The sequence below is a fragment of the Canis aureus genome, chromosome 6, assembly GCF_053574225.1.
Source record: "Canis aureus isolate CA01 chromosome 6, VMU_Caureus_v.1.0, whole genome shotgun sequence".
Classification (NCBI taxonomy): Eukaryota; Metazoa; Chordata; class Mammalia; order Carnivora; family Canidae; genus Canis; species Canis aureus.
Window position 1 is genome coordinate 69,053,156 of NC_135616.1, and position 17,141 is coordinate 69,070,296.

General features: G+C 45.7%; 1 protein-coding gene across 6 annotated transcripts in view; it reads right to left on the reverse strand.

Moving 5' to 3' along the window:
- LOC144316320 (uncharacterized) overlaps positions 1-16,337 on the reverse strand; it is a 52,848-nt gene extending 36,511 nt beyond the window's left edge. For 4 of the 6 annotated variants that reach the window (XR_013382163.1, XR_013382164.1, XM_077902133.1 and 1 more), the window contains exons 1-3: positions 16,220-16,331; positions 10,788-12,544; positions 10,157-10,233 (exon numbers count right to left, since the gene is read on the reverse strand). Coding sequence is in view for 2 of the 6 variants with exons in the window: in XM_077902133.1 (XP_077758259.1) it covers positions 10,157-10,233; positions 10,788-10,973 (263 nt within the window). In the remaining 4 variants the exon portion in view is untranslated. Of the gene's footprint in view, positions 1-5,144; positions 10,234-10,787; positions 12,545-16,219 lie in introns of those variants that run through there. The other 2 variants (XR_013382162.1, XR_013382165.1) reach the window with 2 other exon arrangements.
- Between the last annotated feature and the right edge of the window lie 804 nt (positions 16,338-17,141).

The window sequence follows — 17,141 nt, forward strand, 5'->3', positions numbered from 1 at the left end:
TGGGTTCTCCTGGCCCAGAATTGGCTCCTCTAGAGATCCTAAGCCCATTAGCTGTTGAATAATGCTTTGTTGATACTCCACCACTTTCTGTTTGCTTTGCACACAGAGCATTTCTTTGAAACCCAAACAGCCTGGAATGAGGCACAGGGAGAAGGGAAGGTGGAAGTGTGGTGGGTGTGTTGTTTGGGGATGGTGGGGCGAGGGTGGGAAAGCAGAAATGGCAGGACCGGGAAGGAGAAGAGAAGAGGAAGGATGGGCAAGTGTTTCTGCTTCTCAGATTTTCCTGAGGGACGACAGGGGGGGTGGGGTGGGGGGCGAGGGAGGTGGGAGAGGCTGCTACATTGCTACGTTTGCATTCTCAGAACCTCCGAGACACCCATCATCAAAGATAAGCACAAACATACATTTGAAAGCTCAGTATATATGAATATATATGAATGTTGGATTACCTACTACTCTGGATTTTCTAAACTTAAAAAAGAAAAAAAAAAGATCTTCTTCAACTAGAACAACCAGGAATGAACATTATTTGATTTGGCCAACACCACTATTTTTTTAAAAACCCAAGTTCTGTTTTATATGTCACTGCAAAGTATTCATCATACTTAAGGGGTGCTGCATACACCTGTCCATTTAATAGAGCACACATGCATCTTTCCTATCTCTCTCTGCTTCAAGGGCCCAGCAATGCTAATCTTTAGCAATATTCTTTTTCCAATAAGAGCTCACATCCAATCTGAATGCTAAATAATGTTGTCACGAGGTTGCATGGGCACTGGTTAAGATCTATGCCCAAACTATAATGAATCTCTCTTCTACATAACTGTTATTGTGGCCAAAATTGGTGAACAGCCCATCCTCGAGGGAGCAGTGGGAGGAGACTGGAATATTGTGTTGGATTCTGTCCTGGACATATCTTCGGCTAGACTCCTGGAGCAGTTTAAATCAAGGGCTGGGCTGAGCAGGCCTGAATGGCTTTCAAATGACAGATTTATGGAGGGAGGCCTAATTAGATCATGGTAATTTGTAGTACGACAGTATCTTTTGCTCAAGATCTCAAAGCAAATTTCTGCCTTGATAGGTGAGCAAAACAAAGACCTATGAATGTCAAGGGATAGTCTCGATTTCACAAAATAAATCCTTAGGCAGTCCAGGATAAGAGTCACACCTTGCATGTGGAAAACACACTGCGGTTTTGCTACCTGTTTATATAATTTTGTCTTATTTGCACCTCACAGATTCCAGTGGTGGAGTTAGGAAAGGCAGCCAGTATTTCCCTCATCTTAGAGTAGAGAAAATGGAGGACTTTATTGGTTAAGTGAACTGCCCAAGACCATGGGGTCGGTAGCAGGGTTGATCTTTCCATACCCTATCTGGGTTGACAAGATTTTTTTTTTTGAGAAACAAAGTGGTGTGACTCTAAGCAGTAAGGGCAGAAGGAAACCTCAAGATATGGAGATTCTCCTAATGACCTTAAAAGGGAGCATGGCGGAGGAATTTCAGCTGCAGAGAAGCCAAGCTGGGGAACAGTAGCAGGAGAGCTGGGATTGACATAGATCAAGGGCTTAAAATGGATTATGAACCTGTGTTAGGAGTACGCAAAAGCCTCGAGTTTGCATATCATGGTGTCACCTTGGCAAAAAATACTTTTGTATGTATGTGGCCACTGTGGTGGCACGTCCGTTATCATATAGCTGCCAAGAGGGGCGGTGATGCCCTGAAAGAGCAGGAACAGTAGTGGATGGAATTCCTGAGCGCTCTCCCCAGGGCCTCTCTTCCCTAGATCACAGAGAGTTGATGAGACTGTCCAGTCCAAATGACATTCATTCACTTACTTAATTCATTGGGAATCCACTTCCTGTTGGTTGCTATTGAGGCGATGCATGGATTTTGCCTCTGAGCAGTTTACCTTCCAGGAAGAGGGCCAAAACTTGTGCCTATTTAACAATGAGCAAGGGGGAGAGCAATGCCTGTAATAAAAACAAGAAACCAAAGAACAAACCTTGTCTTGGTCCCTTGTTGCTACTTTAAGTGGTACATCCTCTAGGTCTTTTGTAGGAAATAGATTGGGCTGGGGAGGTGGGCGGGGGGATGGAGGGACTGACTGATGGGCACTGAGGGGGGCACTTGATGGGATGAGCATTGGGTGTTATACTATATACTGGCAAGTTGAATTTAAATAAAAATTTTTTTTAAAAAAGAGAAATTGCTTGAGCCTTATTTATTTATTTGTTTGTTTGTTTGTTTGTTTTTGGATTCTACACATGGCTGAGGCTCATAAAAATTTGCTTATGGCCAGATGATGGTTGCCTTTTCACTTCTGGTTTCTTGAGGCCTCTTACTGGAAAATATCTTGATAAACAACTGGCCTATGCCAGTAGTTTGGGGTTTTTTTCATCTCTCTCTCTCTCTTTCACTCTGAACAGAGATACTCTGCCATTTTGGAAATGGAGCCAACACATACCACTGAAGGAACCCATCATGGCCAAATGTCGAGTGCAGAAAAACTTCATTTTCTAATCCTTAAATGTCCCCAGCCTGTAAGGGACAATTTTAAATATGGTCATATGCATTTTAGCAAGTCCTAGGATTTGCATTCATTCCTAGGAAATGCATAAGAAGGAAATCAATACAAGGAGTCATGGTCCCGGCTCAGGCTTGCCCTGCCTCCTCCTCAGAACTAACCCTGAGTGGCGCAGACAGTGGGGGGGCAGCTTTGGGGACCCACAGAATCTTGAGACAGTCTCCCCTGACAGTTTAAGCACATGGATTATGACAAAAATCACAAACTGCGGACTTGGCAGATTCTCCAAGAGCAGGAGGGGAAGGTGATAGCCTTCTCCAAAGTCAGAGGAGGGATGGGTATTGAATAAATCACAACAAATATGTGATATGTCCTGCGAATGATATGAAAAATTAAATACAAAGAAAAGTGAAGACAGGCCTTCTCAAATGACAGAGCTGCAGAGAGGGCGAAGGGGGAGGTGGGGAGGGAGGGGGGCGAGGGAGCAGGGGGGAGGGGGCAGAGTGCTAAATTTGTGCAAAGAAAAACACTGATGCTATGCATAGTCTGAAAGATGACATGTTTCCCTAGTCCAGATGGCAGTTTTTTTAGAGTTATACTTGCATTTTCTGATTGAACAGACTTTGCTCGGATACTGTTATTAGTGTTAGAACTCGGGCTCCTTTTTCTCACCAGTGCAGGCTGACACTGCTGTTCAGGTGAAGGGGGGTTCAGAGTCTAGGGGAGCAGCAGCAGCAGCAGCTTGTGCTTCGGGGGAAATGGAAGGACGACTCCCAGGCAGCCGGTCCTGCCACTCCATAAAATGGAAGAAGCTTGGCTCTCCATGCACATTCTCTTTGTGATGTGGAAGACAAATACCTCTGCTTAGTTGTCTCTGAACAGGTACTGCAGATGGTGGGATCCCGATTCTTACAGGCGGTGTTGGGAGCCAGGGAGGCTATTTTACTGTGGGTTCAGCCCTGCTGAGTGGTTAGCCAAGGATGGGCTCGTGGAAGATATCCAGCCACATTTGCTATAAGTAACTCTGAGGGCCATAGTGGGGATGGAGGCTACCGTGTCAGGTCTCACTGAGAATAGATCATGTACTATCTCAGGTTGCTCCTGTGATAAAGCCACGATGCAGCTTGGAGGTATAAGAAAATTGCCAGGTACTTTCTCTTCGGGAATCCCAGGCAACAGGGAATTCCTCAGAATCCTCTCTCATCTTGATACTGGAACTCAAGGGATATCTTTCTGAGATCAAAGAACTTCAAGGGAAGCAAAAAAAAAAAAAAAAAAAAAAAAGGAAGACACAACAATTACTTTCCAGTGTGCTTTGCTTTTCTCGAGATTTCTCGATAATGATGGATGCCCAGTTTCTTTGTTCAGAGATGTCAGCCTGTGAATCAGGGGCAAAGCTCCCTTTTGGTTTTAGTTGTCACTGATGTCTATTTATAGTCACGGCCAAATGTGACCTCATCTTCTAGGTTTTGCAAGCTCAGCAAAGTGAGGCCAGGTTAGCCTGGCCACAGGTCTCCGAGGAACACCCCAGATGCTGCAGTGTGTCTTGTCAGCAATGCCAAGGTTTTTCCCTTTCTGCGACTCCTCAGATGCCTTTCAGCCTGGAGAACAAGGTGATTGGAGAAGCCATCTTTGAGGTCAGAGATAAAATGGAAGTCTCTGGATATGCACAAGAGTTGCCAATTTTCTTTCTTTTCCTTTCTTTCTCTCTTCCCTCTCTCCCTCCTTTTCTTCTTTCTTTTATCTTTCTTTCTTTCTTTCTTTCTTTCTTTCTTTCTTTCTTTCTTTCTCTTTTTTTTCAATTCTGTTTTCTTTTCCTTTTTTTGAAGAATAGAATGGAGAAAGTAGAAGATGGTGAGACAAGGAAGAATGGGACACCTCTCTGATGGAAGAGTCCCCATGGGGCCAGACTGACAAGAGTTTCTAGGGATTTGAGCTGGAACCTGATCCTTTCCCATAAGTATTTAAATATTGAGACCCTCACAGACAACCCATCTGTGAAAATTACAGCTCTTGTCTTGGGAGGAGCCATGGTGTTAGCGAGCTCTGCTTAATTTCACAGTCCATTTCTTGGGGCCCTTAGTTCATCCAGCCACATCCAGGCTATGTGCTGCCTATGTGCTGGGCTCCCTCCGAAGGCACCTTCTCTCTGTTTGCCTGGAGTTTCTCATCCTCGGTTTGAGAAAAACCGACTTAGCAATAAAGCTGGAGCTTTATCATTAAAGAACAACTCCATTGCTATGACATGGTCTACTTCATTGAAATCGATGAAAAGTTCTTTTCCTAACCCGAGTCTAATTTACTAAGCTGTGGATGGCTCTAGTAGTGACCTCTTCCTTCCTATTTCATTCACTACACATTTATTTGGCACAAGCTAAGCAGTGTGTCCTCAAGTCTACAAAGTCATAGGAATCGGTCGCTTTGGTTGATTCAATTGAAAGATCTGTTGAACCAATTGTTCTTTTTTTTTTTTTTTGTATATTTTTTTATTGGAGTTCGATTTGCCAACATATAGCATAACACCCAGGGCTCATCCTGTCAAGTGTCCCCCTTGGTGCCCGTCACCCAGTCACCCCATCTCCCCACCCACCTCCCTTTCCACCACCCCTTGTTCGTTTCCTAGAGTTAGGTGTCTCTCATGTTCTGTGACCCTCTCTGATATTTCCCACTCATTTTCTCTCCTTTCCCCTTTAAACCTTTTCACTATTTTTATATTCCCTGAATGAATGAGACCATATAATGTTTGTCCTTCTCTGATTGACTTATTTCACTCAGCATAATACCCTCCAGTTCCATCCACGTCGAAGCAAATGGTGGGTATCTGTCGTTTCTAATGGCTGAGGAATATTCCATTGTATCCATAGACCACATCTTCTTTATCCATTCATCTTTCAATGGACGCCGAGGCTCCTTCCACAGTTTGGCTATTGTGGACACTGCTGCTATGAACATTGGGGTGCAGGTGTCCTGGCATTTCACTGCATCTGTATCTTTGGGGTAAATCCCCAGTGGTGCAATTGCTGGGTCGTAGGGTAGCTCTATTTTTAACTCTGAGGAACCTCCACACAGTTTTCCAGAGTGGCTACACCCGTTCACATTCCCACCAACAGTGCAAGAGGTGAACCAATTGTTCAATGTGACTATTCGGTCAAGAGCGATTGCTGTGGCTGTACGTTGATGTGGCCAGGGGGGTGACGTTGCCTGAGACACAGTGGTTTGCAGAGATGGAGTCCCTGCTCACCAATTAGTATGCTAGCCAATGCATACTAAAATGTAGGGCACTTGGAGAACCCCAAGAAACTCGGGGGAAAGAGCTCAGTGATCGGGAGAGACCTGCTGAAGGAAAACCAAAGATCTCATGCCTGGGAAGAGGGGACATGTTCTCCCTTCAGCTTCTACCAGTCACAACCATATCAAAACCATGTTTGTCCATAACAGAGATGAATCCTATAAAGAAGCCTACCTCAATTTTTATGCATGCGTGCATGTGTGTGTCTAAACTTGAGTTTTTCTGAGATGAAAATAACCTGAAATAAAGATGAACGAAATCAAGGTGTGGAAGTGCGCAGCAAAGAAACAGCAGTACAAATATTCTTCTTTCACTAATGTCCCCATAAACTAAAATCCCAAGCAGCTTCTTTGATTTCATTTTTGGTAACTGCAACAGAAAACTGCATCTGGACTGACAATGTGTATACCATGCTTCAGCCCAGTGTGCTCACAAATTGCCAAGTTATAGCAAACCCCCAGCAGAAAGGATGGAGACTTCTCACGGAAATACTGGCAAACCCTTAAGAGCAGTGGCATTTACTGACACTACATCCTAGGAAAAAGAAATGAACTGGAAACTGTACATCAGGGGGATCATCAGTGTCAACCAAGTCCTGCTTTTTCTTCTCACTCCCCTCCAAATAATTTGGCTTTCAAAATTGCATCTGCTCTTCTTTCTTTAGTAGATAGAGCGATGATGCAGCATCTGACTGGAATTCTCCTTTATCCTTCCCTCTCTACCTCCTGGAAATTTGTCCACTTCGAGGCAAATCCGAATTTTGAGCAGAAGCAGTCAGGCAAAGTGTTATAGACAAATTTCCACCACCCACATGGGGGAAAGAATCCATTTTTGAGAGCTAGACTTTAAATATTTTAGAAAATATCTAATTCCAATCTGGTTTTCCTGTCCCATTTAGAACTCTCTTGGTTGTTTTCCCCAGGCTGTCGGTAAATACTTTTTTAAAAAAAAGAAAACAGATTTATTTTCAATATTTACTTGAATGAAACATGCAGATTTCTTAACCAAGTACAATTGACTTCTGCATATTTCACTGGGCGGGGTTAATATATCTCTGTAATTATGAAAGATCTGCAGCAATTGGAGCTAAAGTGGATGTTAGAACTCTCATAATCCTGGAGCAGTGGTTGCCAACTTTGGGTCAGTGATTGCCTGTGTCCATTAAGTATCATCTGTGTAAAGAATTAATGTTACAGGATGCTGGGGGTGGGGGAAGGAGGGAAATCATCCCTCATCCCTGAAAGTTTGGGAATATGTTCTGGAACATGGAATGTTTAAGGTTTAATTCTGAGCTTTCACTGGGTTCACTTGAAGAAATAGGAGTCTGGTCCCCCACCCTGATAAAAATCAAACAACACAATATATGTATACACATCCCAAACACTAAACAGCAATAACATGGTTGTGTGTGTGTGTGTGTGTTTTGTACTTAGGCCATGTCTATACATGTGAGTCAGCTTGAAAATAATACACCAACATCCACTTAATCTCAGATAATCATTTCAAACAAGAATTCACTAATTCTTTGGTGGTTTTCTTTTTCTTTTTCTTTTTTTTTTAAAGATTTTATTTATTTATTCATGAGAGACACAGAGAGAGACAGAGACACAGGCAGAGAGAGAAGCAGGCTTCCTCAGGACTCGATCCCAGGACCCCAGGATCAGGTGCTGAGCCAAAGGCAGACGCTCAACCACTGAGCCACCCAGGTGCCCCTTCCTTGCTGATTTTCAAAATAAAAGTTTCATGATAGAAATCATCTGTTGTTTCATGTTTTTCCCTACGAGATGAACAAGGACAGAATCTCTATTTCCTATAATACCTGGCCAGGAATAGACATTTACGGAACACGGTTTCCCTTATTTATACGCTGCAGAGAATCACACCTTAATAATGATAGTCGCTCTCACCAAGATAGAGCATTGTTTGCATCTTTTAAAAACATTCATGCTGATGAAAGGATTAAATGGTCACATGGCAAAACTTCTCACTAAGATAGAACAATTGAAAATATGCAGAAAGTCTAGTGCTCTTTAATAAATTCATCTCTGTGCAAGAAGTGCACGCCCAGTCTTCGAAATAATTATCAGTCAGCGCCATGGCACTGGAGTGGGTTCTATCAATACGGAGGTTATCTTTGCTTTGCCTCCGCTGACCCCGAGTGGGGAAGGAAGACTAGCCCGGGCACACCTAATGGCCACTCTCCGTCAAGCAGCCGTGGGAAGGGCAAGTGTACTGAAGCAGCAGAATCAACCACCAGACTCATTAACCCGGCAGCCTCCCACCCCTCCCACGAGCTCCCCAGCCTTTCAGCCGGCCACTGCCCTCCCCCCTCTGCGGAGCAGGCTCACGCAGACCACCTTCGAGGGGCCGTGCACCTGCTCACTGCACTACACTTCCCCGGGCGCTGGCGGCGGGCAGCTGCAACTTACAAGGGAACATCTCCGAAAGAACACCTTCGCTTGCCCCAGCGCACACACGCGCACGCACACACACGCTGGTGCGCATCCACCCACATGCACACGTGCGCATGCACCCACACACGCCGGTGCACAGCCACCCACACGCACGGGCGCGCGCACACACATATGCTGGTGCACACCCACACACTCACACGCATGTGCATACACACGCTGGTGCACACCCACCCTCACACACGCCGGTGCACACCCACCCACACGCCGGTGCACATCCATGCACATGCACGCACGCATGTGCGCACACACATGCTGGTGCACACCCACACGCACGTGCACACGCGCACACACACGCCGGTGCACACACACACACACACGCCGGTGCACACCCACACACATGCACGTGTGTACACACCCACGCGCGTGCGTGCACACACACGCGGGTGCACATACACACATGCGGGTGCGCATCCACCCACACGCACACGTGCGCACGCGTACACACACACACGCCGGTGCACACCCACCCACACGCAGGGGCGCGCGCACCCAAACACGCCGGTGCACACCCACCCACACGCACGTGCGCGCGCGCACACACACACGCTGGTGTACAGACGCACAGACACGCGTGCGCGCACACACCCACCCACACGCACGCACGTGCACACACACGCTGGTGCACGCCCACCCCCACACCGCCGGTGCACACCCACCCACACGCACGCGCGCACACAGGCGCGAACGCCACGAGCCCCCCCTCGGGGCGCGGGGTTGTGGACAGACGCCCCTTTGCTCGCGGGGCGCCCACGGCCCTTGGTCTCTGCGCCCCCCGCCCCCCAGGAGCCCTTCTCGCGGTGCGGAGACGCCCGGCTGCCCGCGCCCCGAGACCCCGCGGCCGCCGCCTTTCCCGCAGCCTCCTCTCCGGGCGCCGTTGGCCAGCCCCGTACTGTACTTCATTAGGCAGCTCTATTTAATGGTTTCAACAAAAGCCATCATTTTAGCCCAACTGCCTTGACTAAATTAAAATTTCCAATCTCTGTTTTAGTGTTCTGCAACCGATGTATACATAAGCAAAACTGGTCAACATCTGCCAGGGGGTTGGCAAAAAGTTCTGTAAAGATGTACTTCACATTTCTGAAGCATGTGCAAAGTAACAGCGTCCTTATCCTCCCGAGAGCTCTCATGGTTTTACTTCACCATTTGTTCAAACACACTTTAGCTGCGTAGAAGCCATACAGTTGATTCTCCCCTTGGTTGCCGTTTTATCTGTAGTGTCATTTTGAGTAATTGGGGTATGGTAGCTGATCAACTTACAGGTTTCTCATTGGCAGAAAGGGACCGTATTGGCACCAAGAAAGAATATGATGGGTCCTCTCGGCGCATAAGCAAGTGTCCCTCTCTTGCACTTGGCTACCCAAGGCCATTAGGAAATAAGCTTAATAAAGCCTCCAAGTGCGGACGTCTTCACTCCTCCCGGGCCGGGGGAGGCACCTATAGAAGAAACGTTGCAAACCAACGTGGAAAGATGGTCAATGTACATATTTAGTCAGTGATCTGTGAAAGTTTTTGAATTAGTTTTTAAAGCTTTGTTAAGACCAGAACGCACAGATGTTGAAAACAAGTTCAGATGTAGCGACAGATGGTATTTGATTATGAAGCAGACTGTTCATATAATACAAAGATGCTGCTTCTGCCATACACAAGTAACTGCAGAGAGTGCAGTAGAAATTTTGGAAGGCAGGCGGTTCGAGAGGGTCTTTGTGCAGCAATAACTTTCCCATTTTCCAGCAGTGCGAGAATTGGGATAATTTTCCCCCTTTCTTTTCATTCAGGGCCTCTCTCTGCTCCTCCACACCCTGCCTCCCTTTGCAGCCTCTTTCACTCCAGCCTCCAAGACTCCTCTCTCCCTTCCGCCAGTTGCCTTACCTTGCCAACGTGGGCCCAGGCAGCCGGTGTAGACCCGCGGGGGCGCGGCCTCCCCAGACGCAGCCTGAGGCCTGGAGCTGGGAGAAAGAGGAAGCGATTGCTAATGCTCTCATGGTCCGAGAGGAAAAACTCATCTTTCCCGCTTTACAGTGGGAGCTCACCCTTGAAACAGCAGCCAGGATGAGGCCACGCGGGCCCTGAGGTTGCTGCTGGCACAGCGCGAGCGCCAAGACCCGGCTGCCTCATCTGTAAAATGGGGATAATGTTTACCCCACTCATCTCCCAGAGGTGCTGAGAAGATCCTATGGGATGTTGGGTCAGAAAGGGCCTTGAGAAACAGAAAGCGCTCTTCACAGGCATGCGAGTGTCACTGTGGAGGTCTGAGGGTGGGAGGGGGCGGGTATCTTTCATTGAAAGGAGAAATTAGGGCACCTGGGTGGCTCAGTTGGTGCAACATCTGCCTTCGGCTGGGGTCATGATCCTGGATTCCTGGGATCGAGCCCCATTTCAGGATCCCTGCTCAGCGAGGAGTCTGCTTCTCCCTCTCCCCTTGCCTCTTCCCCAGCTTGTGCTCTCTCTCTCTCAAATAAATAAATAAAATCTAAAAAAAAAAAAAAAAATCACCCTGTACCTTGGGAAACCCCACTGGAAATCCATTGTCCCTCTTCCTGCCAGTTCTAGAAAGATGCTGTGGTATCAAAAGTAAGTGAGATGAAGCCAGCAGCACCCCTGGCTGCAGAGGTATGCCCTTCAGATGGTTACTTTCCTTTTTCAGACTAGAAACTTGGAGGATCGGTGACTTGGAGATCATGGCCATGATAGAGTTTCCTGTGGAAGGTTCTGGGTGTGGTGCCAAGAAGCAGATGTGCTTAGAGGAGGACAGTGTGGTTTCAACAGCCTCCTTTCTGCCTCCTTCAGGATCCAAGCTTTCAGGTATAGGTAAGTGATCAGGCCTCGTCTCCAGAGCTCTTGATGGCTCTGTTATTTATCTTTCTCCACACAGTCGTGGCTGGGCGGGGGCTCCAGGGTGGCTGCGGGTGGGGGAGGGAACAGGAGGGAGGTGAGGGCAGCGCCAGTACAGCCTCTCTCCTCTTGCATGACTCGACTCCAAACCCACCGCCTGTCCCCTGCAATCCAAGTCTCTTGTTTTGAAGAGCTTACTTTGTGCCAAATAATATTTAACAAACACAGATGAGCCATAAGAGATGAGGGAGAGAACGAGCGTGCCAAGATGTATTGGAGGAGATTTTGAGGGAGCTGCAGGAGGGAAGGCGTGCAGTTGTAGGTGGGTTCAGGATGCAAGTGGAAGAAGAGACAGAGAGTTTTCAGGCGTCTTCCTACAAAAAAAAAAAAAAAAAAAAAAAAAAAAAGAAAAAGAAAGAAAAAGAAAAAAAAAACCTTTTCTTTTTTTGTTGATGTTATTGCTTTACTGATCAGAGAAATCAACCTGGTTCTATTTATTTATTTTTTTTCAACCTGGTTTTATAGAGGCTAAAGCTGATACTACTAACTTAGAATAAATGCCCAGGGTTTGATTGGCCAAAAGGAAAAGGAACTTCTATTTTCCCTCCAATTTGCAAATGTATATGGAAGCCCACCGTATCTTTGTTGCACACAGAACTGGTGATGTAATTTGTGGGGCTCAGTCCAAAATGAAAATGTGTGGTCCCTTGTTTAAAAATTATTACGAATTTCAAGAGGGTGACTGCAGAGCAATCAAGCACACGTGAGACTCTCTCCTAAGAGTGGGATGCTGTGTGACTGCACAGGCTCATGCCTAGGAAGCCGGCCCTGATTGCAGAGGAGGGATGGAAAAGCAAACTTCTCTGATCACCTCCCATGCACAATCTCTGCAGCACTCAGAAGATACCTGTGGTTTGAGTATCAATTTACTGAACTGTGAGACATTAATAGATGGCTGTGAGTGAGAAGGAGAACGGAAGGCAGGGACCACGGATTCATAAAAGAAAACAGAGTGGGCAAGAAGGTCGGCTGGATGAAAGAGTCAGAAGTCCTAGGTTTATACTCGAATCTTATCACTAGTTGGATTTACGAACTCATCCGTGAAGAGGAATAGCCAAGCGTTCCTGTTCCAAGAGTCTCCCAGGGTTGGTGTGAGCTCCAAGGATGACTATGTGAACGTCAAAGTACAGAGCGCTGGCAAGTCGGTGCCCGTGGCTCAGGCAATGTGTGCGACACGTTGGGAGGTGGGCTGATTAACCAGGATTTAGGATTTAGGTCAGGATTTAGGAGGCCTCCTTCGTGCTCAGCACTGTGGTGAGCGCCGTAGTTACTGCAGTGATGACTCTGGAGACACTGGTGCTTGGAACCAGGCTGATGGATCCTGTCTCTGAGTATTCCACATTCCACAGAGCCCAGAAGAAGAACCTTAAAGGCAAGGTATGCAAGTCCTTAGAAGGTACATAGACCACTCGGGAATGCTCACGTGGGTCGGGAAACCAGCTCTGGAAGAGGCTACGCTAACCCATGAGGAATACAAATAACTGTGAATCTGATGAGCAGAAATAATGTATCTGCTGATGAATCGGTGCTCTGATTAGAAAGCTCCGTTAAATGACAAGACACACAGCTCTAAACAGAGAGCTGAGGGGGAAGAGGTGCCTGGCCCTCGCTCAGGCTCTGTTCCTTGTATCTGGTCTTTCCTCTGTTTTTGATGAGGACTAATCATGTTTTTGCTCCCCACTCCTGCAACCACCATCCCTCCTACACTGAGGACCAGAATCTCCAAAGGAAGTATTTCCATCCCCTTGGCTAGGACTATGAGGAAAAGACACGTAAATAGCTCACTATTCCCAAAGGGGCCTGACTTGTATGTCCTGTTTTGGGGTAAATTGCCCTATTAAAGTGACAGCACGCAGCTAGCCCATGCCCAGACTCCTGCCCATGGAAACCATGAGACAATAAATATGTATTGCTTTGAGCCACTAAATGTGCGGCAATTTGTCACACAGCCATAGCAAACTGATACATATTGTAATTGTTTATTACCACATAGTAATAACTGCCACTTGTTGAGGGTCTACTGTGCTCTTGGCTTTTATGAGGGCATTTATACATAGTCTCTTAATTCTTCCAACTTGGTGTTGGAAGTACTTGAAGGGCTATTTTAGAGATGAAGAAACTGAGTTTCAGGTAACTTGTTCCAAAGCACAGAATAAGAAATGAGAGGAGGGATTTGAACCCAGGTCCACCTTATCTAGAGTTCATGCCCACGAAGTATGAGGGCAATTTTCTTTCATTGTGGTTTCTTTCTTTCTTTCCCAGCCTCCACCCAATTCATTACCTTCTGGGTTTGGTGACATATCAAGATCCTGCTACATGCTTTGACTCTTCCCCCGCTTGCCCCATACTGCCTCCCCTCCCCCCACCAGTGCTCAGTTCTGCAAAGTGCTCAGAAAACCTAGCCCATCTCCTGTCCAAGTGCCTGGACACCAAGCCCTCCTCAGAGACACATAGCACTCCCAGTGTGTCTCAGACAGGGCTGCCCTAAGAGTTATCCTTGCCACCTCCTGGGTCTAGGATCCAGGAGCTGTAGGCTCCAGGGTTCTTCACAAGAGCAACTTTATCCAGTGCCCACAACCCCCTACTGGACACTGCCATTGACATTGCAGTATGTATTCCTTTTCTAAGGCTGGGTAACAAGTGCTCACAAATTCAGTGGTGCAATGTGCAATAACAGGGCATAGGGCAGGCAGTAGGAGGGCTTTTGAATCAGACATATTTGGGTTTAAGTTTTGGATTCCTTGAGCCTCCTATTTACTAGCACTTAGCCGAGAGCTAGCACACAGAAGACACTAATTCAAGTTTGCTGAACAAATCAGTGAAGTTAGGAACTACTTGTGATGATGGTAGCAAGAAGGTGGAATAGGAAAAGTTCTGGAAACCAGTTAAGAAGTCATTGTACCCCAAATTGAAGCCAATAATAGCCGTATTGAAACAGCTTCATCCACTTGAAATCAAAAAGCATTAATGACCCGGAGACCGTGTCAGAGAGATCGCCAGCTCGATGATCCTCTGAGTTGGATCAGAATCTTGGGAAGACACTCTAAAAATTTAGATGCTTGGGCAAAACCATCAATACTTAACCTTTACTTAAAGAAAGAAGAGGTCAGAGAAACATTTTTGGAGCTTTTGGATGTTTCTTACCGTTTGAGACTTCAGCTGAGTCAAGTGTATCTGGCAGCCTTAATGAAATGTATGTCTACTAATTTATATATTTTGTGATCGGAATTGTTTTATGATTTGGGATCTGATTTGTTTATAATGCTTGTCGCGTTATAGGTAATAAATCACACTTAGTTATACACTGAATAAATCATTGTTGTTGAAAAAAAATTTAGCAGCACAAATTTATTATCTCAGGTTTCTGCGTGTCATGTGAGTCTTGGTAGGGTTTAGTTAGGGTCCTGTGCTTGGCATCTCATCAGGCTGAAATCAAGGTTAGGGCTTGTGATGTTATGTAAGGCTTGAGGGTCTCCTCCAAGCTCTCAGGTCAGTGGGGGATGTAGCCATATAGGTCCTATTTTCTTGTTGGCTGGTGACCAGGGACAATTTTCAGCTCCCAGAGGCTGCCATCGGATCCTTGCCATGTGGCCCCCTCCAGAGACTGTTTACAACAAGGCATTTCAAGGCCAGCAGGAGAATCTTTTTAAGATCTCACCTAATCAGTCTAGGGACACTTAGGATAATTTCACTTTTGATCAACTGCTTGGGGACCTTAATTATGTCTCTAAAACGCCTTCATCCTTGCCATGTAATGTCATCTAATTATGAGAGTGATAGTGCATCATATTTATGGGTTCTGCGTACACTCCTGCATGTACACCAGGGATGGGAATCTTAGGGCTTGCCCACATGTTGCCAAACACACAGAATTTGAAGAAAGAAGAGCCATCTCTGAAGACTAAAGAACCCTGAGAGGCTAAAATAGTGGGTGTCATTCTTAATGGTGCTTGGGGAAACCCACAGGTGGATGATAGCCCTCCAAAGCACGATACAACACTGATGGCTTGGAGTCTCCTAATCCAGAGAAATTTAGGATTTCCTTTCAGTTTGCATATTCCCACAGTTTTCAGAAGCACATTTATTTCCATGCATTTTGTTCTTCTTGTTTATGATGTGGCAAAAATTATTACTATTGTTTCGAGAAAAAAATATATAATGACTGTTTACAATTTTCCTTCTTGTCTTGGTTTTTAACAGGGAATAATTAGTGTTTGTAGAGACAGTTCTCGGGCTTTTAGTTTGTTGTGGAAAATCTAGGTAATGGGCATATGATACAGGATATTTATTTTTTGCTTCCCCTTTCTTATTGTTACAAGAAGAAACACATAATATCATCATGTTTTCACATGTATTTTCTGGTTTCTTAGTTCTTCTGCCCATTGTGTAGAATCTTTCATGTTCTTCTAAAGACATCTTTCTTGGAACTATCAGGTTCCTGTTCTAATTAGAATGAACCATGGTGTAAGGCTGCTGCACAGCTATCAGTCCATCTTCCATATAATTCCTGATTTGTTTTACTTTTTCCTCCCTCCCTACTTCCTTTTTTTTTCCTTTGGATTTTCACCTTAATTCTGTTGGAATACATCTCAGGTAAACATTTCAGAAACACCACATAGAAAATAGGCTCTTGAATCAGTGCATATTGGAGTGTTTACTCATGATTGATAGTTTGGATTAATATTATATTCTAGGTTTCCATATTCAGGCTCTGGGTAATGTCTTAGGGAGTAACAAAGAGTTCAGGAAGTAAGTAAGAAAAGCATTCAGGCAGAGGAAACATCTATGCAAATGTACTGTGGCATGAAATAACAGAGTATGCCTTGGGAACTAGGAGCAATTCAATGCTGTAGGAGGGATGCACAGGGCAAGACTTAGAGGAAAGGGAAAAAGTATTACGAAATATGGCAGAAGGAACAGGTAGGGATCTTGTCAGCCAGACTAAGGGAATTAGATACAACACTGAAGTGAAAGGGAACTGCAGATTAGTCTTAATCTGGGAAATACCAGAGCTGTGATCCAGAAAGATTAATGACTTACTTAGATCCGTTGTATGAAGAAAGGCCATGAGATCGGAAGAAGAGGAACCAGCGCAAAAGAAGTAGTTCATTATAGCTGAGTGGAGGAGAATGGTAGAGTAGTAACCAGGGACAGATCATAAGGGGTATTACAAAACCACGTTAAGGACTTTGGACTTGATTCTGGAGCAGTGGCAAAACTCTAGAGTGAAATAGAGGGACAGATTAATGCTTAAGAAAAATCACTCAGTACAGTGCAGGAGAATGAATTAGTGTTGGAGTAGAAAGACTGAAGATAGGAAGGTCAATCTCAACATTGTTCACTTCTTGCCATTGTAGAACCTGAGATGCGAGTTGATGGGGCCTGAATTAGGGTACTGAGGCTGGACAGGAGTGAAAGGCTTTGAGTGATTTAAGGAGCATGAATTGACAGCCAAATAATGGTTGATCAGATGTGGGAAATGAGAGAAGAAAGACAGAGTGACTTGTGGGTTCTCAGGTTGGTCCAGTGGATGGATGAATGACGCCATTCACTTAAGAAAAGACATTTTGGGGGGAAGATGTCCTAATCTGGGATAAAGCAGATGAGTCGCATGTGGATCTCTTTCCTTCTCTCCTTAAATATTAATTACTTTTGTCTGTGAAGCAAAGAGCTTAGTATGCTTCTTCCTCCAGAGTGTTAGAACATTCTCCTCCTCACACCAACCTCTTCTAGAAACATCCTCCCTTTGGTTTCCTGGCTTTAGAGGGACCATCTTCTTTCAAATGCTCTTCATTTACTCCAAACATAGGGGTCCTTTACAGGTGCCAAACCCTGGACCGAGAACGGCTTTCCCTCCTCTTGTCACATGATGCTTACCCTTTAGATATCAGTGCCAAGCCGCTTCCTCAGGGAAGCCTGCCTTCTCCCTTCCCAGCCCTGGGGACACTTGTTTCACCATGAC